Genomic DNA, 23,956 nt, shown 5'->3' on the forward strand with positions numbered 1-23,956 from the left:
GCCTACCAGTAGGCGAAAAAAGCGCGAGATCGTGCTCCGGATTGGCTGCAGAGGTTTGAACCCTTGACAACAGCAAGATAATATTATTATGATTATGAGACCACTAACTCGCACTTGTTATCCATATCTTTTGGCTTACATAGTTCGGTGTAAACTCATGTTTTGATTATGCGTGTATGCGCAAATCAGACAATAAACAAAAAGACAGATTTTGTGGCGTAGCTGGGGCATGGTCAGATTCGGTCATCGGACAATTTTTTTTAAAATAAAGAGGCATGAAACAATGCCATACGGTAGCCTACAGCTAAGTGCCTGGTTTGATCCAAACAATCCCTCACATTACAAGAAGCAAAAAAAGCAGAACACGCTAAGTTCCGCTGTTTGCGCAATCAGATTCAAAGGGAAGCTGTTGATGCTCGCAACGAACAAAAAGGAAAGGAAAACGAAAAAGAATAGCTTTCATAACCAGCGTCAAGGTGGGAATCTGTGTGCGGCGAAGTCACCGTCTCGTACACACTGTCATTATTTGATCGGAATGCGCCGAATAAGGAACACTTGACGGATTATAAGCCATAAAACCTTGGGGTAGTTCTGTTGTTAGGAGTTCTCCCTTTCACTTTCTATTTCATGTTTATCCTTGTTGTTATTTCTCAGCGTAAGATAGCCGGTGGTTTGTCTATAGAGTAAGGGTCGATGATTTGCTGAGAAAATGAAGGCAAGACTTTCTTTGCTGAAAAAAAAAAATTGCGAACAAGCTGCAGCAGCATCGCTACCATTCATACGTGAGAGAACAGGTCGACTTCCTGTTCCCCTTAGAATGGAGTGTGATCCGTTAATTTAGCAAGACCAGAGTGCATGCTCTGAATATCTATGGCACCAAGGGGAGCCGGTGCCACAACTTTAAGGTGGTGTCGCCAGCCGTCTTTCTCCTTTTCTGGCTCACCAAACCTCTGCTCAAAAGCGAGCCTTTTGCTAATATTAAAGCATAATTTACTGGTATAGATCAATTATTATACACCTTCTGCGTCCTTTTAGCGCTCATTCTTCTTGCTTTCATATACAGATTACAAATAAGCACGCGGTTGTGAAAGCAGTAAATCTTTCTCGCAATTTATTTGTTCAACATGCCATATATACAGTGCAACAAAAAGAAAACATTTTTTGGCCATTAAGATCACGAATAAAGTTAAATGCTCAGTTCTAAATTAGCCATGGGAAGGAAAGGCAGATCTTAATATTGTGGTGTCTAATGTAATGTCTTAAATATACATGTTTTACAGAAAAATTGAGGAAACCAGCAAAGGATATTGTTCAGGACTTAGTCTAATATTTCAATACTCTACCTATGCTCAGAAAAATTGGAAAAATCGAGGTAGAACTGTGCTAAGAATGATGAGATGTTTAAGGGAAAAGAGAAAGATGGCTAAAATTGACACAAAATGATGAACGGTTTAATATCAAGGGTGTTTTAGAAATGGCTTTGGTGTTGTCTGCCACAAACAATTGACACACGCGATTCTGGCATAAGGAATAGACAGAATGTTTCTGACCTATAAACACATTCACTTCGAAAACGAATCAGCAATTGCATTTTTACTACCATATCGCTCTCTGGAAAAGGCACAGCAAGCCAGTGCGTTTCTCTACCACCAGCTTAATGACACCTCAATTCGGCGGCTATAGCCGCGTTGTAGGCAAAGGACGCTGCATTGTCACAATGCATGTATGAAGAATATAGACATTCATTATTGGAAAAGAAAAATCCCTGGGTTACTGAAGGTTCACAAAACAGGCGTAGGACATCTCTTAACACAAGAACACCGTCAAAGTGTGTTGAGTAACTGCTGGAATTGTTCCTGGGTGTGCTTGGCGTACGAAGCCACAGGACAGTGTATCTGAGTAATAATCTAGGCTTTACAGGCGAAAAAAAGTTCGCCCATGACTGCAGACTGCGGTGCGCTCAGCACTACACGAAATATTCGTTCAGACAACTCGAATTCGCGCACCGAGTTCACACAGCCAGTTCACACATCGAGAGCACACTGTTCACATTCACTAGAACCATAAGCAGTAGTGCCGTATAGTGGGTGGGCAGCAACGCAGCTAGTCCTGCACCGTCGGAGCCCCTGTCGAATCAAAGGCGTTGCCATTCTTGACAACGCCATCTGTAAGCCTTTATTTTTTTTTGGCAACTGCTGTCTGCATGTAAGCTAGTTACGACTTCACGTAGCCCTCCCGTCCCAAAGACAAATGGCCTTCGTAGAGCGAGAAGGAGGTTCCGGGTGGGCGCTCCACGAGATGGGTGTTGCTCTGCTGCTGAAAGGACGCTTCGCAGAAGAACCTTTTCATTGGAGTTATCCGATGTTTTCACGCTGGATGGTACGTTTTGCACGGTCCTTTGCACCACCAAACTATCCAACACAAACACGCCACCACAATAGTTCCGGAATCCGTGACCACCAACGCAATGTTCACAAATTGAAGTTCACGGCATCCAACTCTGAGCTTCGCGGCGTCGGCGTGTCAGTGTGTGCCGTTGCCAACTTTCTTCCCGTCGTCGTCTAACACGATGTGCGGAATTTCGAAGCCCACTTCCCGTGTCCCGTTGCTGGCCTTCTGGACCGTCGTGGATGCCTCGTTCTCGTTTCGTGGTCGGGCGACGGAACTAAAGGCCAGCTTGTCCAGATTAGCCGTGGGGCCCTCACACACCAGATACATGATGTAGGCGAGAATGTAGCTCCACAGGAATACCGCGAAGAACAGCGTCACCTGCTCATGCACAGAAATGGGGAGAGGCAGAAAGAGCAGATAGGTCGATTAGAAGTTCACACTCACACGTTGAGCATCACAAGCCCGACGCTGCAGTCTTCAAAAAATCGCTGACATTATGTGAAATGTCTCGCTGCATTATATGAAAAATGCATCATATTTGAAATATCACGCTGCATCGATATGAGGACATTAGTGCATTGATGCAGAGAACGAGGAACATGACACAAAGGCAAGGAATACAAGGTGAGTGCTGTCTGACAACTCACATCTGAAGACTGACATGCCAGGATACGAAATAAAACACAAGCGTTGGCTGACAATTGACGGCTGGCTTGTCAGTTCCCAGACGTCAAATGTGACATGATGCACCTTTGACCCCTGTCTTTTGTGTCATGTTCTTTGCGCGTTGCTTCTATAGGTATGTTCCGAATCCCTCAGGTTAACAATTCTTTTAAAGAGCTTTTTTTCCTGGGTACTCCATTATTTTCTGTTTATATGCACATTTACATTAGTGCTTATCAGTTTCAGCTTGCACGACGCTCGTTTTGTTTTCCGTATCATGTTGACTTCGCTGGCAAATATCTTCAAATATGTTTTTCTTTTGCCTTCCTTCCGTGCAAGGGAGCGATCATGTTAAATTTATCTGCGCGAAAAGGGGAAACCCAGAATGACTATTTATATATCATTGCCACTTCAGAAAAATATTTGTTCTTGCATAAAATGTTTTATGCTAGCCCACAGAACTGTTCGTTGGTTATGACTGCCAGTTATGAACGCTGAAAGGCAAGCCTTGAACGCGACGCTCCCCTGTGTGCAATCCTCACCAGAATATATTACGTGAACTAAACACCACAAATAACTTCGTGATATAACTAGAATAATTGTTGCAATCTATGTGTCTAGATGTCGAAACAAGCTTAAGTCTTTTCTTCCTGCAGTACACGTATCTAATAAATAAATATGAAAGTCCTAAGCATGTTAATTAATAGGGACATGCCTATACTATTGACCAAAATCAGCAAATTAAATGACCTATTTGGTTGAGTACTCGAACCTGATAACAGGTGCTACCCATTCTGGATACATAAGGAACCCTTTCCAGACAAAAGCTTGAAAGTGGTCTACTTGCTCATGATCCTGAATGTATGGCAAGTAGACTGCAAAGAGAGACAAAGATGCATGAAGCGGATGAGGACAACGCTGGGCTTGAGCCTGTGGCGTTCAATAAATAGCGATAATGCGTGGAAGATGTCCAGGGAACAAGAAAGCTACACTAAAATAACTTTAAAATCTTCAAGTTCTTTTAAGCAACTTTTCTCAGTACGTACGCCATTACAAGTGTTATTCCCATCTGTTGAACACAACCTATTTATGCCCAGCGTTGCTGTCGTATACTTCATGCTTCTTTATCAGTTGCCGGTATTCGCGCCGTGACTCTATAATTTTCCAAACAGTCACCGCATGAATCACAGTTCATGACTAGGAAAATTTAAAAGCGAGAAAGGCCTCCGGCTGCACAATGGCAGAAGTGTAGACGTAGGAGTGTGTGCAGGAAACAAAATGCAATGCAACTTAGAACAGCTATCATTCCTGTAGAACTCAATAGTTATGTAAAAAAACAATAAACATTTGCATGTTATGCTGCTGTTCAACGCGGGAAGGCAGTATTTTTCCTTACATTTCAGAAGCGTTCTCATGAATCTATAAATGCGTTCCTTTACTGTTAGTTTCACGATAGTCCATTTTGAATAGAGAGGTGAGCTTTGCTAGTATTCACGGCTGTACGATGACGTACTGTGTAGCATTGATATCCTTAATTCCCGCAGCATGAAGTATGAAGCATCACTAAAAACAGCAAGAGATTCAGTTAAACCTAACATTTCAAACAAAACTAGCTTCCGATTTCAACGACAAATGTGTCAGTAGAAAAATTATCTTTCTCGCTTGCTCTAAAGCGACGACCGGAAGGCAGACGAGCGCTGTGGCGTAATGTAGGACTACGCAATAGCGCAATAGCGCAATACAGATGCTATCAAGAGTACACACGAAGGTCAAAAAACCCAATATTAAAGACATCACCAATAAATACAATAGAATATACAATATAATAAATATATGAGTAAGTTGATGAGCACCTTTCAATATATTAAATGTTTTATTCCATTTTGGTTCTAACGTACACACATATTTACTTTGAAAGCATTGTTCAGACATCCGATTCCCTTAATAAAGAACTATAGGAGCGCTTTATTGTTGCTGAAGGTTCATGTTAGAGATCATTTTCTTTTTTTTTTGTTTAGAACAACATCATTGTGTTGAAAAGAGTAGGTCTTTCTGTAGTTTCGAATAGAATGTTATTTTTTCTTGAAGCCTACCGGCGATATCGGTGAAGGCTATCTGGGCTCTGGGTAATAGGAATTTTTTGGTGTTGGAAACTTCTTTTTCTGTCCTCAATGTACCAACATCTCGAATAAGGGTTTCAAGCAAAGGCGAGATGAGTGGTCACGCGAGCTGTTTACCTGATTGAAGTTGGAGTAGTAGAGGCGCTCCCTCGATGCATGAAGCATGATGTCGATGAAAGGGAAGTGTATGAGGTAAACAGCAAAGGATAGGCGACTCAACGGTACGAAGGGAGGCCACGACAGGAACTTGGACACAAAGCCTGCGACCAGTGAGTTGACATATAAAAAAAAAAGAAGTACGCTGCACATTCAGTGATGTGCTTTCAAATGCTCGCATTATGACACAAGAGAACGTGCAGCCTGTGCACAGGATCTTTTTTTTTTCATAATTACGACAAAAAAAAGACATACTGAAGGTCGAAATTCGAAAAATGCGATGTACAAGCATAACTAAGGGGCGCACGAATTATGTCCCGTGCCGCACGTGAGACCTATAGAAAATGTATTGTTGGGCTTACAAGGATTCATCGTCTCCTTCACCGCTTGTGGAGTGAATTGTATACACAGCTTTCTGCAGCAAATTTATTTACTCTTTCAAGCTGCAATAAAGTCCCGCGCTATAGTTGGTGGGCAGTGACACGGAATGAAATATCGGTACAGTCACGCACGTAGCGATCATGCGACACGGCCCTGTAGCTTCGGCGCTTGAATTCAGTGGTTTGTAATTGCCGCCCAACAGGCCTAAATTTATATTATCACAATGAATGTCTCAGTTTTTTTCCCTTCTTTTGAGTGGGAAGGAGCAAGGCCTAAATTTATATTATCACAATGACTGCCTCAGTTTTTTTCCCTTCTTTTATGTGGGAAGGAGCAAGAGAATACACTGCGAAAAATAGCGATGATATTCTAGCACCCGTCAATCCCAGTCCAGGATCCTGACGGTTACTCGTTTGCTAGAACAACGAAAATGCAGAACAACGCACCTCCACGTCCCGAAATGCAGGCCAACGTGATCCATCCAATAAACATCGACCACATGATGCGGTCGAAGAATGCTGTGGCCATTTTGCCAAGGGCTGAGGTCGGCGTATCACCAGTGTACCATACGCACTTTATGAACATGCAGCATATGCCGGCACCGAAGGATACAACCCAGCATGTGATTTGAACCACCTGTGCACAAAAGACGAAGAGACCTAATTTTAGTAAACAGATTAGAAAATGGCAAGGCTGTCTCAGATGTCGTTGTCTACGGAAATGAGTACATTTGCATGTCTAAGCACTCTCTCTATAGTGAACGCTTTTTAAATATATTTTTTCAGGTGCTGCACCTGGAAGACCAACTCTGTGCAGTCCAGCGGGCCAAGGAAGCCACCGAGAGGCAAGAACTCTTGGCCGTAACCTCGGCGGGTGCCCCAGCCCACTAACTCGCCGGACGCGAATCGTTCTGATTCGAAATAAATTTTTTTCACTCACTCACTCACTCCACCCAGCGGTTTTGAAAACAGTGCATGCCAGGTACAATATGAAGAAATAAAAAAAAACACTCGCGACCTTGCGTCACTTCTGTTCCTTTGATTCAGTTTCGGCGGGCAGTATAGTGATGAGCCTCCAATTCTTACATAAGCTCAGAGAAGTTAAATACACCTCGAGATCTACCCCAACGATGACACACGTCGCGCTGCCCCCCCCCACCCCCCCACCCCCCCAAAAAAAACTTGATTCCCACCACAACACACACCTTAGCATCGGCGTTTGCGAAGAGCTCTCGGGCGCTCTCGGGTGTTTGATGTCCCTATTGAGCCACACCATTGTACTCGAGTCTTTTAGAGCGCAGCTCTTTGGCGTCCGTTCCTGGGTTTCGCGTCGGCGTTGTCGTCGGCCTCGTAACCAGCTCCGCCCCCCTTTCATCCCCCCAGCGCTAGCAGCGACCGACTGATACCGCTGGATGCCGCTGACGCCGCTAGAGATTCAAGATAACGTGACTGCATAGAACACCGTCGCCGCCATGCAGAAAGAGGACGAAAGGGTCCCCCCCCCCCCCCCCCTGTTCTTGTGTGGCGGATAGGGGTTGAGTCACTATCGGCGTCAGCGGCATCAGTCAGTCGCTGTTATCTCTTCCCTCCTCCTTTTATCGTGTTGTCCGCTTGCTGCGCGCGCTTCTGCCCCCATCGTTTGCCGCTGGGTGTACACGCCGCCCCCCTCCCCCCTCTTCCTGCGAGTCTCGGGTTGTGGGAGAATGCGGGAGAACATCCCGTTCCTCTCGCTCGTAACGTGTCCCACGGCTGTGACAACCTCGCGAGGCACTTGTATAGATCTCGTCTTTGAGAATCAAGCATTGGTGTACCAAGTCGAACATATATCAGCCTATTTCTCCGACCACAAAGCTTCCTTCATGACTGTCAAGAACTGTTAGTGGAGTCTTTGTTAAAGGAATACGTGTGAAAAATAAAAAAAAAATTCTGTGATAGCGCATACATGTGTTGCTCGATTTCTTTGCCTCAATCTATCGAAAAGGTGAAACAGCTTATTTGCTGCGCTCAAATTTCGCGTTAGGAAGTAACGTAATCGTCGGTAATTTTTTTCAAACGATCTTTCTACACACTCTTCTTTTCATAGCCGAGTAATTGTTCAAACCTACGATATATCCCATGCAATTCTTCACATATACCAGACGCCACGTATACACGCTTGTCACTTCGCTAAAGTGTACAGGAAACGAATTTCACGATACTTAATTTTGTTAATTGGGGACATTTTTTTATGCGGGAAGACAATTTACCAATGTAAGCAATTTCTAGTTTCTTATGCAAACTATCGGTATATATAACAGTAATCATTAAAGGGAAAACATGGGGAAGGCGGGAGATAGAAAATCAAAACTATGAGCAAAACGAGAGCTTAAAGCCTAATAGTCGTTAACAAGTTAACGACAATGACCAGGCCATTACTTTATTATAGCTGAGGTACGCCGTAAAAATATTTGTTATTCTCAATCATGAACTTCAGCTTGTATAGCGGGGCTTAGCCAATCACGATGTGACGTTTAGGCTAAACGGGCTCATTGAGGAAGTCAGCGAGTTCTTGTAAAAAAGCCGCAGGTTGGACTAATGAGGTGTGTTAAGCGCCATAGACAGTAGAGAGAAAGAAACGACTTAATTCAATGTCAGATTAAGAACCTAAAGATACTCCTTCACTAGGCGGGCCATAGCAAACTGTTGTGCGTGAGCCATCGAAGCCAGATGCGCCCGCTAGTGCATTGGAGAGGAATTAGCGCTGTGGGCAGATCTGATGACTGTGGGGAGGTCAACAGTAGGTGTTCCACGCTCGCCTACCGGAGGCCGGGGCAATAAAGCCAGGATGGGCAACAGCGCGAAATGTATAGACAGAATCATGTTAGGGTGATGAATGAGGTTTCGCTCACCTTGGACACTTTACGCTGCCTGAAGTTGTCAGCAGCAAGGTATACAATGCAACCGGTGAAATAGCAGACCGCGTGGTAGGGTGGAAGGATATAATACTTGTTCACGGTGTCACCAACAGTGCTGCAGAGAAAAAGAAGGAAAGCAAAAAGAATGAGTATTTTAAATCTCAGAGAAATCTGGACAGGCCATGACTATTGAAAAAAAGTATGCCCCTGCAAATGGCGCCACGTTCCCTGCATATATACAGTTACAACTCTGACATAATATTAATTGCTCGCGTAAGAGCAAGAACGATGTACAATTGAAAATCATAAAGAGACGGGCAATTTAAGCACATCTCGCCATGCAAGGTACTCACGCCAGCCGAGGCGCAAGGAACACCATGAACGGGGCAGTGTCCCATCGAATGACTTGCCAGGCAGCAACACAGCACCCAAACAGCGAGATGAAGGCGAAGACTCCAATTGCCACGGGCTTGCGGCTGGAAAATGAGTCCAAATTACATATGTGTGTGTTGCATAAATACATCGTGTATAGCTTGCGACATGGTTGATATAATTTACACTTCAGCCTGTCAGAGGCTGCAGTTGGCTATGCACTTGATAATGCATGATGAAACAAGCGCATAGACGTCACTTTCGAGTGACGTCTATTCTAAGTATTCTACGTGCGTAAGCTTGTAGTGACAGCAATTTTTTATATCTTCCCGCAATTTTCACAATGCGAAAAAAAATAACAAGAAAATACCATTATGCATAATATACGGTATTATACTTTATAATGTGCTTTTGAGCATACTCTGCAACTTTTCCAGATAAATTTTCCTAGAAGGACCACCTAAATCTTGCACCTTTAACTCTTTTAATTAGTTAACTATATACACAGCAACATTCTGAGTAACTGATAACGACTTCCAACAATATGTTGTCGGTAACATCAACCTACTGTGCACGGCTCTTCCTTTCATAAATTCTGGTTGAGGTTACGTCAGACGCTTACTTAGACCACGGTAATTTACTGGCTTTGAAATGACATCTTTCACTGTAATGCAACACTGCTTTATTACTATAGATATGTGCTCAAAATATCAGGAAACATTTTAGGTACAGCCAACTCGCCTTTATTTCTCATCTCCTCTCTCTACTGCAATATGTTTTAGGGCTTGTTCGTGCATGAGTGTGCTGCTTTTGTATCTTTATATTAGTTTTACTTTTATTGTTCCTTCTCATTTTTAAACTAAATTTTGACCGACAAGCGAAATAGGGGAGTAGCCGGAAGTATGCTGCATCCAGCTTCTCGAGCTACACCCCAGTTAACCCCAACTACATACCTGTACACGCGCGCAAGAAGACACATGCAGCAAACTCAACCTTTTCTAAGGAGTATATTTCATTATACACAATATTCATCACAACATATCTTACGTACTATCTTAAACGTAATTTGCTGCATTGTGAAAAGAAAACAACTTGCTAGCAAGTAAATGCTTTTAAAAAGTAAAACGGAGGGGGGCGGGGTCACGTTTGGCCCCAAAACATTACAGCCGCAACATTCATTAAGGTGAAAGCCTTAAGTGGCGTGTTGCAGTGGTTCGTACCCGAAATAAGCAGCGTCTAGTCCGGTGATGCAAAAAATCAGTGATGCAAAAAATATCTTCATCAGGAATGGCGCATACTTGCGTAAGCAAGCAAAGATGCAAAGCCCGATTATGATTGAAGAAAAGAAAGAGCGGAGGAAAGAAAGAAAAGGTGAAAGAAGGAACGAAAGAGGAACGAAAGAACGAAGAAAAAACGAACAAAGAAGGAAAGAACAAAAGAAAGAATGAAAGATAGAAATAATGTAAGAAAGAAAGAAAGAAAGAAAGAAAGAAAGAAAGAAAGAAAGTAAGAAAGAAAGAAAGAAAGAAAGAACCTTTAGGTAGTACATTAGGTGCTCGCATGTGTCGTTGTGGAGGTCGACCTACATCGCCATGCGTTTACTTGACATTGCGGCAAGAAGTCTGACACCTCCGATCGAATAACTTTATGCAACACCATGGGGGCAGTAGGTTTTGCCTTCACTTGTTACAGGAGTGTAACATGCTCCATTGCTTTTATCCTACGGATGGATCAGAGGCAGGCTACACTTCAAAGAACTCGTTAAGACATACTTACTTCTTTAGCATCATAAACAGAGGAACGGTTACAACGAAGAACTGAAAGTCCATGGACAGGTACCACACGTGTGGCAGGACCGTCTGCAATGGAAATATAGAAGGAAATATTTTGGTAAATATACTGCGCTTAACTACACATATGCATAATTTCTTGACTGCGATTTTTTTCCCTCAAGGTACGAGATTGTGGCAGGAGATCATAGTTCTAAAGAAGCTACTAGCTCAATGCCTCTACTAGGCGGAATTTGTAGTTGTAAACGCAAGCGTACCATTTCATGCTCACGCATACATTCGTTGGAGGCAACAAACATAAAAGGCCATTTTGGTCCGATATCGTTGAAGTTAATTTTGGAAGACATGCTCGCGACTAAATCGTTCGCCGTTCTTAGGATCGCCTTCGTATGGAAACTGGAAATGAGGTTATTGGTAATTATCTAACCCCTAACCTGACTACGCCTCTAACGTTTGTGCTATGCTTCCGTTAAGCGCACAACATTGTCTATGACAGAAAAAAGAGCTAGTCAGGTATCACTCAAGATGGTACCCTGTTTTCATGCTCGTAAAACAGGTAGCTCTTACGTTGAAGCTTTATATCTGGTTTATATGTTATATTAATTTATATATTACATCTGGTATGCGTTGAATATAAAGAACGATATTAACATCAAAAACTGTGTTGCTCGTTTCTGGTAGGAGCAACAGCCTTAGGTCTCAGAATTTTGCGCGGGATCTTTTACATAGGCCATATGGTTATTTTGGACTTGAAAGCCACAAGAATGCTGAATTTCTTTTTATCTGCCTGGTTTATTGAGCGCACTTCAAATTTGACGAACGATTCACGCTGAAAAATTAAGCAAAGTATGTCCCATCTGCAGGTGTAGAACTTTGGAACCACGCTTGAAAGAAGTCTCTAAGTAAAGCGTTTTTGTGATAAATTTTATTAGAGTCCTTAGTCTGGTGGCAAGGTGGAAGCGGAAAGACGGCGCTATAGCGCGTGTCCAGCACAGTGCCTTATGCTGGAGGAAAAACGGCGCCAAACTTCTGCACTCCTACGTTCGCACACCTGAACACCAAAACTTGAGCGACGCGCAAATGTTATTCCCCTGTGGGCTCCGTTTCGTGAAAAACACCGGACCAATGATTCCCGCACTATATAGTAAACGAGGAGTCACCGTAAAATTGATGTGCCTACTTTTATGTAGCTTCCATTATTTTTACTATGGTATGTCGAAAATAGGTCATGATAAAAAAACCAAAGCCTCCACAGGACATTCAGTAGCAATTTGATTAGCATACTGTTAAAAAGAACCGCCAGCTCGGTGGCAAGAAGGAACCGATAGCTTTTTTGCTAATTGCAGTGACGCGCACGTGCATATTCGCCTCATGCTAGCATTCCTCCTCCTGCGCAGTACCAAACCTGAACATGCGTTGTGCACTGCTTGGTCACTGCATAAGACTGTTCAAAACTGACATTACCACAGCATACTCCATTTACTAGACGTGCCCTGTGGTGCGCAGCCAATTTGTGCCTTTATTAGGTAGTCTCAAAGGGCTTTATTGAACTGCATATGCCTTAAAGAATGCGAATTTCATAGAAATTCCCTTAATAGTTCTAAATCTTAACAGAAGATGGTCAACACAGCATCCGCAGCTATTTACCTTCAGTCCCACGTAGTAAAAGTTTCTGATTTGGAGCAGCCAATGCCACCAGTGGTTGCGTACTTCTTCGTCCATTTTTTCAAAGAAGTTCTTGGTTCCGGGGCCCGTGAGTATCAGCGGAAGCACAGATATGCACATAACGATGAAGAAAAGGGGAATAGTGATCCTGTTGAAGAAATAAAAATATGTGATTTAAACGGCACTCTTTATATATATATATATATATATATATATATATATATATATATATATATATATATATTGCTGCGAGGCGGAGGCAAGCACAGATGTTTATGTAAGGCGAACACTGAAGGCACCAGCTCGCACTAGAACGTTGGTGGCCGAAGCACCCCAGCAACAACACTTCATCATCATCTCTTGTCTGCACGTCCTGTTCTGCTTCTCCACACTACGCCGCGGGGGTTCGAGCGCCGACACGGCGCAAACGATTATGGTCCGGCAAAGGCACGCCCATAGGTCTTTAAACGGGAGATATGAACAGCACCGGTTCTTGGCTGTACGGACGACGGACCTAGCTCTTCGGCAGCAATCTCATACGTCACATCCGAAAGCTGCTGCAGGATTCGGTAGGGACCTGAATATCGCGACAGAAGTTTTTCCTATAGGCCCACACGATGAGATGGTGACCACAGGAGCACAGGGGAGCCAGGTAAATGCCGTACTTCCCTATGGACCGTATCGTAATGGGTTTTCTGGTAAGCCTGGGAATCAGTGAGGCGAGCGCGGGCAATTTCACGTGCCTGTGCTGCCACAGAAATTGCATCGCGGGCATAAGCGGTGTGCGACTGTTTGACTTGTGGAAGCACAGTGTCCAAGGGCAAAACTGGATCATGGCCAAACAGTAGATAAAACGGTGAGTAACCTGCAGTGTCATGGCGGGACGAATTGTACGCGAATGTGACATATGGCAGAGCGACGTTCCAGTCCTGGTTGTCTGGAGAAAGGTATATAGCTAGCATGTCGGTAAGCGTTCTGTTCAGTCGCTCTCTGAGACCGTTAGTCTGTGGATGCTGAGCAGTGGCTACTTGATGCTCAGTAGACCATAGGTGGAGGATATCATAGGTGGAGGCGGACTATGGTGGACCATAGGTGGAGGATATAAGTAACGTCCGTGATCCGTGAGGAGCTGACGTGGAGCACCGTGGTGCAGGATGACGTTGTGCAGGAGGAAATTCGCGTCGTCAGTTGCACAACTTGTAGGCCGAGCTCCCGTAATGGCGCGGCGCGGCGCGCAATCGGTTGCAACCGCAACCCATTTGTAGCCCTTAGTTGAGAAAGGGAAAGGGCCAAGTAGGTCGAGTCCTACGTGAAAGAAAAGCTCTGAGGGAATATTGATGGGGTGTAAAAGCCCAGCTGGAGCCTGGGAGTGGGCTTCCGGCGTTGGCACAGGTCGCAAGCAGTCACATACCGGCGCCCAGAGCCGTAGAGGTCGGACCAGAAGAAACGGCGCCGGACTCAGTCAAAGGTGCGAGTAACACTGATATGCCCAGCTGTGGGCGCGTCATGAAGCTGTTGAAGCACGGTGCGTTGAAGGTGCTTCGGTACGGCCAGCAGTAGGTCAGCACCATGAGGGCGCAAGTTGCGTTTGTACAAGACTCCGTCGGAAATACAGAAGAGACGAACGGCAGGATCAGGAGTTGGCGAGCTTAACCGATCCATGATGGTTCGCCGAAAGGAATCATGGCGCTGTTCATCGCCAATGTTGAGGAAGACTGAGATGTATATAACGCTGGAGTCGGATTCGAAGTCTGTGGCTTCCGGTGGGTCAACAGGGTGGCGGGACTAGCAGTCGGTGCCCTGACCTAAACGGCCGGATTTGTGCACTACACAGAAAGTCTACTCTTGAAAGCCCAATGTCCAACGCTCAAGAGGCCCTGTAGGGTCCTTCAACGAGGAGAGCCAGCAGAGCGTGTGGTGGCAGGTAATTACGCGGAAATGGCGACCAAATAAGTGTGGGCCAAACTTCGCTAGGGTGCAAACCAGTGCTAGATACTCTCGTACCGTGATAGAATAGTTGCGGTCGGCCGTGGACAGAAGACAATTTGCGTAAGCGTTAACGCACTCTTGACCACGCTTAATCTGGGCAATAATAGCGCCGATGCAGTGACCCCTAGCAACTATACGGATTTCAGTGGGTGCTGAAGGGTCAAAATGGGCCAAAATTGGCGAGCTAGTTCGTCAAGAGTCTGATGAGTGCTGTGAAGGCTTCGGGCTGTAGCTGTCCCCACGAGAAGGCAACGTCGTTCTTTAAAAGCTCGCTGAAAGGGCAAGCAATGTCAGCAAAATTTTGACAAAGCCACGAATATACGAGAATAAGCATATGAAGCTGCGAACATCCTTAGCTGGGCACGGCACAGGAAAGTCTTGCTCGGCTCGAACTTTGACCGGATCATGTTGAATTCCATTGGCGTTTACAAGGTGCCCGAGAACGTTTCTTTAACGATGACCGAAGTGATACTTCGACCAGTTGAGCTGAAGTTTCGCAGCACGAAACATTGCAAGGGTAGTCGCGAGATGCTCAATGTGTGTTTCAAAGGTTGAAACAAAAAGGATTACGTCGTCGAGATAACAGAGAGATGGGCCACTTCCAGCCTAAGAGAAAGGTGTCCATCTATGTCACGAACGTCGCTGAGGCATTGCTAAGGCCGAAGGGCATGACTCTGAATTGAAAAAGCCCATCAGACGTAATAAAGGCTGTCTTCTTGCGATCCATCTCATCAACAGCGATCCGGCAGTAACTCGAGTGGAGGTCAATCGATGAAAAATATTTCGCCCCATGTAGACAGTCAAGTGCATCCTCGATACGAGGCAATGCATACACGTCTTTTTTGGTAGTCTTGTCCAGACAGCGATAATCAATACATGATCTCAAGTGTTGGTTTTTTTGCTTGACCAGAACAACTGACGAAGCCCATGGACTAGCGGAAGGCTCGATGGTGTTCTTCTTCAGCATCTTCGTTACTTCTCTTTGAATGATGATGCGCTCTGCAACAGACATGTGTTAGGGGTGTCGATGGATGGGAGTTGCATCGCCGGTGTGAATCCGATGAGTGATTACGGCTGTCTAGCCGAGCGGGTGGTCATTGAAATAAAAAAAATATCGTGGTAACTAAGCAGAACGCGTCTGAATGTCTTCAGTTTGAGCTGGAGAGAGGTTGGTAGAGATCCTTTTATCGATGTCGGGGAAGGGCGACGAAGTCGAACATGGACACGCTAGGATAGGGCTGACAGAGGCAGAAATAGTGGGCGCGAATTATGACATCTGTTACTTGTGCGCAGGTGTCAGACGAACCACTGTCATGTTACCGGGAAGAACATGTCCAGCAGACCCAAAGTTGAAAACAGGAAATCAAGTATAATTATCGACAATGGTGACGATGGTATTTGGGAGCGCGACGCCATGCTGTAGAATGACGTCGACAAGCCGAGAGACTATGTAGACGCCATCAGAATCATGTGGTCAAGTGTTAAAAAATTCAGAAGTAGCGGCTTGAGGCGGCAACCGGGTGAATTGGGCAGAACACAAGGACGGATGATGTGCATCAGAAACAAAATAGCTGTCAGACGGAAAATGGAACTGCGCGACACCTGTAGCACAGTCTATTAAGGCAGAATGGGTCGAAAGAAAGTCTAGCCCCAAAATCATGTCATGTGGATAGCACTCTAGCATAATAAATAAGACGGTAGTTTGATGGCCGACAATCGTTACTCATGCTATACACATGCCAACAACCGGTAGCGTAGTGCCGTCGGAAGCGCGTACTGCGCACGGTATGGCAGGTGTGAGGACCTTTCTGAATTTTCTGCGGAGGATGGCACTCATTACAGACATATGCGCGATGGTGTCAACGAAAGACTTGACTGGGACTCCATCCACCTCAACGTCCAATATACTTCCAAGGGTAGGCAATATCATCAGAGGATCTGCAGGTCGCATCGGTGATGCAGCGTCACATCCGGGAGCTGCACCGACTAGTTTTCCTGTGGCACGAACGCGGGGGAAGAAGAGTGGTGGGCCTATGGCGAACGCGACCGAGGACGTAGGGGCGATGGTGACCGGTTGGTTCGGAAGGTTGTAGGTGCGTTATCGGTATTCTGAAATGAAGAACGGGAACGTGCAGAGAAACGGGGAGTACTTTGATTTGGATGGTCGAACAGAAAGCTCCACCTAGGGAGCGATGACCAACGACGGCGGCAATTATGAACGATAAGGCCAACACGCGAGCAATTTAATCAAATCGGCCTATCGTCCGGTGTTCTCCAGTCGGCCGGGTTACGACGGCCAGTTGGAACCGCTGAAAATGGGGAAGCAGTTGTTGGGAAGCGCTGGTCCTGTCTGACAGCTGCATTACGAATGGGGCAGATAGACAGGAGGCCTAAATTTGCAATCTCTTGTCTCACAACAGCATGTATATGCGAAACAGAACATTCATTGTCTGGGCACTGCGGACGACGAACGGCGGGAGACATGGCCTCGAGCCCGCGACCAATTAACCACGTCAAATTTTCTTTTCCAGACAGAGGAAGTTCACGTGGCTGTTCCTCACATGAAGACGTCGAAGCTGTATTTGGTAGCCTGTTGAACTGCTGCGTAATGCAGCAACTCTTCATCACTTCCAAATTGCGGCATTCTTTGATGATCGCGTACACCGAGTCATAGTACTTGCAGATGAGCAGGTTGAATGCGTCATCTGCTATGCCCTTCAGGATGTGGCCAATCTTGTCGGTCTCGTTCATGTCTTTGTCAACTTTATGACAGAGCGCGAGGACATCTTGAATATATGCCACGTAATAGTCTGTCGACGTTTGAACATGGATCGATAGCTCCTTCTTCACTGCCAGCTGACGTCCGAAGGGCTTCCCAAAGAGGTCTAGAAACTTGTGCTTGCAGAATCCTAACTCGTTATGTAGTGTTCGTGGGTCTTGTGCCATGCTAGCGCTGTGTCTCGGAGGTACAATATCACATTCGCTAGCATTCGCGTTGAGTTTCACCAATTATTTTCGCTTACTCGCTCATAGCAGGAAATCCAGTTTCCACGATGCAATAGAAGGTCCCCGGGTCTCGCCGATGGGAGAACACGATGGAGGTCACGCACCAGAGGTGGGTGGTCGGTCATTGTGGCGCTTTGGCTGTCGATCATTGTGTCAGAGCTCACGCAGCGACCACTGCGGTGCTTCATTTCGGTACCTCGCACCTCCTCTAAAATGTTGCGAGGTGGAGACAAGCGGAATGTTCTTTATGAAAGGAGAATGCTGAAGGTGTCAGCTCACCCGAGAATATTGGGGCCAAAGTGACCCAGCAACAAAAACACTTCGCCATCGTCTCTTGCCTGCACGTCCTGTTCTGTATCGCGACTATCTATCTATCTATCTATCTATATATATATATATATATATATATATATATATATATATATATATATATATATATATATATATATATATATATATATATATATGTATATATATGTGTGTGTGTGTGTGTGTGTGTGTGTGTGTGTGTGTGTGTGTGTGTGTCATGCCGGGTCGGCTCGGCATTGCACTATTTCGGGATATTGTGTCTACCCACGGACACGATCCTCGGGGAACTAGCCCTTAACAGCTTCGCTCTAAAAACAATAAAAATTTATTTCGACGTGCCATGCTCGGGTGACTGCTTGGTCTCGTTATCGCATTGCCTGCCTACTTGCGCCAAGCGGTAAACTACCGCGTGCAGCAAATGTCGACAAAGTGTACCTCCTGCTGAGTGATAGCATTTCTACACTCACAAGAGATAAACTTCGATTTTCATTTATTGTTCGGTAGTCACCTGTTCTTTGACGTACACTTTTGCAGCTGTTTTATCAGTCATGGGGGAAGGAAAGAAGCTAGGAGAGAACATTATGTCACGCAGGATTTGCCTTCGCAAGCTAACTTCCCATGAAGCCACACCGTTCGCTTATGCTATGTTCAGACTACGTTCGTAAGGCGCCGATTTTTCGTAACATACGTAAGCGGAAGCGCAACAAGCGTATGCGTCTAGTTCAGACTGCGAACGTAAAGGTACCAACGTGCGCAATTCTCGCAAAAATCGTGGGTGAGAGTGTTAAAGGGTCGGCAACATTTACGACTGTTATGTTACGACCGTTGCGACACAGCCAATGACCGATAAGCTTTCGGCTTTCAACAACCGGTGACGACACTTCCGTCCTCCTGTCTGCAGACAGCTCCAGGCGCGGGAAGTGCCATTCCGCCAGTCCGTGCGCACGATTGGCTGTGTTCGTGAAAATTTTTGCAGTGCGGCTTGCGAGACTGTTTTCAGTTCATCTGGTTTATCCGCCGAGGAAATCGATGGCCGCAGATGCGTGCTCCGAACTTCGATGAGTGGTCTCATTAGGTTTTCAAGGAAGCGGAACTGCTGGGGCGACATGCGCATGATGTTATGAAACATCGCAGCGTCACCAACTCGGAGCTTGGCGAAAAGGTTGTGAAAATCGCCGTCCACGGCCCTGTCGAGAAATACTTGTCGCACCCAAACCCTTCTGCGTCACCTTCGTCGTCTTTGGGCGATTGAATACACGACTATAAGTTTGTTTTGAGCGTGAATTTCTTCGATCTCGGCCAGCGCTCGCATGTTGGCAGGAGCCACATTGGACCGCTGGTGACGTCGATTCTGCAGCTCCAAATTTGATTGGCGTGTTGTAAAAGCCGTAATTTAAGCAGCAGTAAATGTGAACAAAGGTGCCGGCTTAACTGCCGTAACGTTTTTTACAGCCGTTACGTTCGATACGCCAAAAGAGCTGTTACGCGCGTTACGACCGTAGTGTGAACATAGCATTAGTCTCTCTGTCGTTTCTGCTAAAGTCGTCCCCATCGGTGACCCTGCCTGCGCTCGGTGCACTCGGCGTAGAGTTTTTGATTCCCTTTAGGGTTTCACCAGTGCACACTTATTCAGGTACTCTTCGCTTTCCGTTCCCTGCACATGCCTTTGCGATAAGCGTCTACAACTTACGTCGCTTCTTGTAACGCGTACGCCTTGCTTCCAGGTCGCAACATGCGAGTCCGGAAGCCGCATGTTATTGTGGCGCCTGTTGTCTTTTCGAACGAGGGAAACATTTTGGCGTATGCAAACACTAACACATACCACGATTTCTTCACTAGTTTAGCCGACTCTTTTCTAGCTTCAATTATATCGCATCACGCACCTTTGCAGCCTTTCCTCCGCCCATGTTAGAATACTACGCTGCCATTAGCGAAAGTGACATAATAGCGTTGGCTGCACCGTGTACCTTCCCTGGCTCAAAATTATGTAGAGTGATGAACTGTGAGGGTTGTATCACTAAAATTAGAAGCCAAGGTTGGCCCACACCGTATGAAAATAGTAGGTGCCGTACGTAACCGAAATCAGTAGCCTATGTGATATTAAGCAAGGTTTTGCGCAAGTTATCACAAGGTTAAAAGGACGCTAAAGAGAAACTAATTTAGTTCAGTCTGATCCAGCATTCTTTGTAATCTCGATATTCGTGATCTTTGCGGCCACAACTTGGTTAACTGGAAGATAAAACGGAGGTCACAGTTCAATTTTTAAAATTTTGTGCCGAAACTCCAGCGCCGGTACGTCCCTGGGACGCCATGGATTTCAATGTAGTTTGTCGCATTTGTGAGGCTGTGGCTCAGTGAGCGTTCTTAAAACTTGCTAAATTCATGCTTAGTCTTATCAATTTTTACCGATAAAAAATAATCTAAGCCTGAACAGACACCATCAAAATCCATGGCGTCACAGCGAGTTGGTGCAGGAATTTCAAGGTGGTGCCGTCACCCGTATATCGTTTTTTTTTTTGCATCTACTTAGCTTATCAAGTCTCTTCGCACGGTTACATTGGACTTTAACCCTTGTCGAAAAGTAATTTATGGATGTAGTTGAAATAATTTTTATCTTTAATGTCCCTTTAATTATAGGTCCTCACTCGTTTACCACACTGCACAAAATAATCATAAGCTTTTGGTAACTTTCCGCGATTATCGTTCGACTCTAGTGAAAAGTCACGAATGTTTTAATATTTTTATTTTGACGCCGCTCGTAACGCCATACATTCTGTCATGTCCCTAATGTCGTGGGAAAGAATGAAACGTATGGTCGTACCCTCTGCACGAATCGAACAGAAATAGAAAAATAGAAACCGACGTACCTTACAAGCCTTCGAATGACGGCGAAAATGAACACCCGCAAACCACTCTTGTTTTGTTTTTCGAGGGCTAGGCACACCAGGAATCCGCTGCAACAAAAGTCATATTAAGGTGAGCCTATATCTTCAAAAGCACACAGGCAAAATAAAAGACCGACGTTTAGACAATTATTTAACGACTCGCCTAGGTATTTGTATAGTTTCGTTTTTCAGAGCAACGCCCACCACGTAAATTTTATCCTTTGGTGTACATAAGATGACGGTGTTCACATTATCTCTATATATTACTTCCTTTTCGATGCCAAAGTTAGTTTCACATCAGACGTACACAGTATACGTGATGTGAGGTTTCATTTTTCTGTTTATGATTCCAGGTGGAGCTGCCACAGCTATGGCAATGCCATGTGATTTCGTTCGTAATGGTACGGTGTCGAAAAACACCTTTCATGATTGCTAAGCGTATGCAGGCAGAGATGATTAGATAGGGCTAGCAAAGATTCAAACTGATACGTTATATGCTAAGGTTCTCAAGCGAGTAGCTCGCGAAGCCCCTATAAGGTATCCGCACCTCCTTGGGGACCATTGACCCAATTTCAATAAATTACCTAAGCCATGTGTCGTATGCTAGATTTTGAGAACACGCCTGCTGTAAAGCACTCACGCGCCACAGCGTGGCTTGACGGGGAGCAGTGTACGGTGCTTGCTGCCAAAGTCATCCAGCCATATAGTTTCCTATTAGAATCGCTAGAGGGTGATTTCACGCTGTGATCGTTCAGATTTCATGGAAATGATGGTAAGTACACAGATTTGTCTGATTTGCCTGATGGTTAGTGGATGGATTTGCTCGTGGCTTGAGACGTTTTCGTGGCTTCATTTATTACGCTGTATCTGCCGTTGTTGGCCCGTGTTTCGAAGCAGTCCAACTTTTCTAAACACAGAAGGAAGTAAGGACTCAGCGTGAATGCATAGTCACGGTGAATTGTTTCCGTTGTAACGCAATATTTTGTTGAAAATTATTGATATGCAAATTCATAAAACCGTTGGCAGCCAGAGGGCTGAAGTTTCGGCAAATCCGTGTGCTAATCGTCATTCCCACGCTGGACGAACCGCCATGCTTTCAGCTGTCGTAGACACAGCGCCAGAGTTCCCTCTAATAATTTTTCTGGGAAACTCAATGTGAAACCACCTCCACAATTTTTCATTTCTGTCCGCTGTTGCGGTTTCGATCCGCAAGTCCCAAAGAGTCTAACTTTACTATGAAGCGAAGGAAAGCTGGACTGAAAGTCTACCGCCGCGCACCACCAAAAATGGTGATATCTCTCCAGCGGCTGATTATTTCGTATTGTTCTTATAAGCGGTGACGCGGCATCTACGTGCGCTTCCGTTCTACGTTTTTCGATGCCTCTTCTGGTCAGCGAGTGTGCTGCATTAAATGCCCGCTTCATGTTTCCGAAATTTTCTTCTCATCCGACCTGCAACCATGCTCAGCCCAACGTAGAACCGCCTACGTCCCGAATGGAACTCGTCTAGGAGCACTTTTCGCTCAGGAAAAGGGTCGTTTACCACGAATAAATAATTATAAAAAATAAATAGTTTTTACCTATCCAATTGATTTTGATGTGTAATAATTTGATAAGACAACTTTGAGAGGTGGTATTTGTGCAGTGGGGACACTTGATTAGGCAAGCAACAGGAATCATTATCCATGGAAGCTAACTCAGATATTCTGCAGACACTGTTTAATTAGTGCGTACTTTCAGATTAGCGGCAGCACTATTTTCAGTCATTACGCCCCACTTTGTACACGATCATCCGCACGCACCAACGTTCGTGTGAAGTTATACGCCGCCCATGCAGTATTGAGATGTCCTGGAGGGCTAGACACACTGACATCCGGACATTTCAACTGATACATAGGGTGCCAGCTGATACATTTTGCTCCAGTAATGAATTATTGCCGAATAACAACTTATACTGTCTTGTTCACTGCAGCCAAGAGGTGTACGAACGCATTCAAGAGTGGCATCTACATTCCTTTAGAGCCACGCACGGGGACATAGGACGTGCCTGTTAAATATTTACATACCTCATGAAGAAGAACGTGTCAACAAGAACGAATCCTGCCCTCACGAAGATGCTCATCCCCTGCTCACTCAAGATTAGTAGGTTGAGTGCGCGAGCTGCAAGGATTCATGAAAGAAAAATACTTTTAGGTTCCTAACTCCTACTAAATGTGAATAAAATCTGACAAGTACGACAAATTTGTCAATACATAAATTGAAAGACAACCCAACTCACGAATCAAACAAACAAAAGCCAATTTTATAATTATCAGCTAAAGCAAAGACTTATAGATAACACGCTACCAAAAAGTGTCATCACAAAATAATGCAGTCAAGTGACAGGTTCACGTTTACATAAGCAGCGTCACACATCGCTCTTAAGAACGGAGACACGGCATCTTCGGAAAGCTTGGTGTACTCTAGGGAGAACTGAAAGACTATTATTTCATATGTTCGGAGCTATTTTTTTATATTTTGAATGAACCAAGTCTTTCATTTGCACAACTGTTTCACCCACGTAATTGCAAGAGTGCAGCGCTAGAGCGAATGAATCTCGCGGTCTTGCAGATCGTATTGACCACGCCAGTCTGAAATGCTCAAGTCATCACACAACTGAATGGAGGACTGGAAGAGTTTCCTGGTGTTAAACTGATAGTCACTCGGTCTTTCGCAAAATGCTTAGCCTATAGCACATTAAACTCCTGTCTTAAGGATTAGTGATGGTGGTTTTAAAACATCTTTAGAAACTCGCCACATCCGACCAACTGAAGAATCAAGGGATCAGCGTTGTTAAATTTTTTATTAGTCACAAACATACCAAATTCATATTGTGTCACTCGGTGCGGTTACAACGTCAGAGTCTTTTACAAAAATCACTATGTCTAGCGCGCATCCATGTGGCAGCAGTATACAGTTAGTTGCTAGTAGGTGCAGGGAGAGCAATAGCTGTTTTTTTTTCGCCTATCCTCCTTCTGTGCCGAGTAGTTTCCCCTTTCAACAGTTAGCTGGTCGGATAGCACGTGTATAGCGGAAAACGCACCGTTGACCTCTGCCATCAACCATTTTGAGCCAAGGTTTGTCGAGCACGCGCCTAATGGCGCCGGCTAGTCCAGCTGTTCGCCGCGTGACTAGCGCAACTGAATGACACTGGGGAACAAAAATTAGTAGTGCCAAATGCAAAACCACAGTTCCACAGTGTTTAAGCTTTCGTGTACAGTATTTTCCTCACTTAAGGGCGGCAAATGCTCACTTTTTTGCATCAAGTACAACGGCCCCGAGAGGAATTTTTATAGCG

The 23,956-nt window shown here is 45.0% G+C and overlaps 1 protein-coding gene across 1 annotated transcript in view; it reads right to left on the reverse strand.

The window, feature by feature from the left end:
• Nucleotides 1-1,410: 1,410 nt before the first annotated feature.
• Nucleotides 1,411-23,956, reverse strand: part of LOC135899329 (nose resistant to fluoxetine protein 6-like) — a 41,870-nt gene continuing 19,324 nt past the window's right edge. Inside the window, exons 7-15 of the mRNA XM_065428563.2 lie at nucleotides 22,686-22,779; nucleotides 20,603-20,689; nucleotides 12,414-12,579; nucleotides 10,753-10,835; nucleotides 8,958-9,080; nucleotides 8,599-8,719; nucleotides 6,158-6,347; nucleotides 5,292-5,434; nucleotides 1,411-2,769 (exon numbers count right to left, since the gene is read on the reverse strand). Of these exons, the coding sequence (XP_065284635.2) occupies nucleotides 2,524-2,769; nucleotides 5,292-5,434; nucleotides 6,158-6,347; nucleotides 8,599-8,719; nucleotides 8,958-9,080; nucleotides 10,753-10,835; nucleotides 12,414-12,579; nucleotides 20,603-20,689; nucleotides 22,686-22,779 (1,253 nt within the window). The 3' untranslated portion in view covers nucleotides 1,411-2,523. The remainder of the gene's footprint in view (nucleotides 2,770-5,291; nucleotides 5,435-6,157; nucleotides 6,348-8,598; nucleotides 8,720-8,957; nucleotides 9,081-10,752; nucleotides 10,836-12,413; nucleotides 12,580-20,602; nucleotides 20,690-22,685; nucleotides 22,780-23,956) is intronic.

The sequence above is a fragment of the Dermacentor albipictus genome, chromosome 1, assembly GCF_038994185.2.
Source record: "Dermacentor albipictus isolate Rhodes 1998 colony chromosome 1, USDA_Dalb.pri_finalv2, whole genome shotgun sequence".
Taxonomy (NCBI): domain Eukaryota; kingdom Metazoa; phylum Arthropoda; class Arachnida; order Ixodida; family Ixodidae; genus Dermacentor; species Dermacentor albipictus.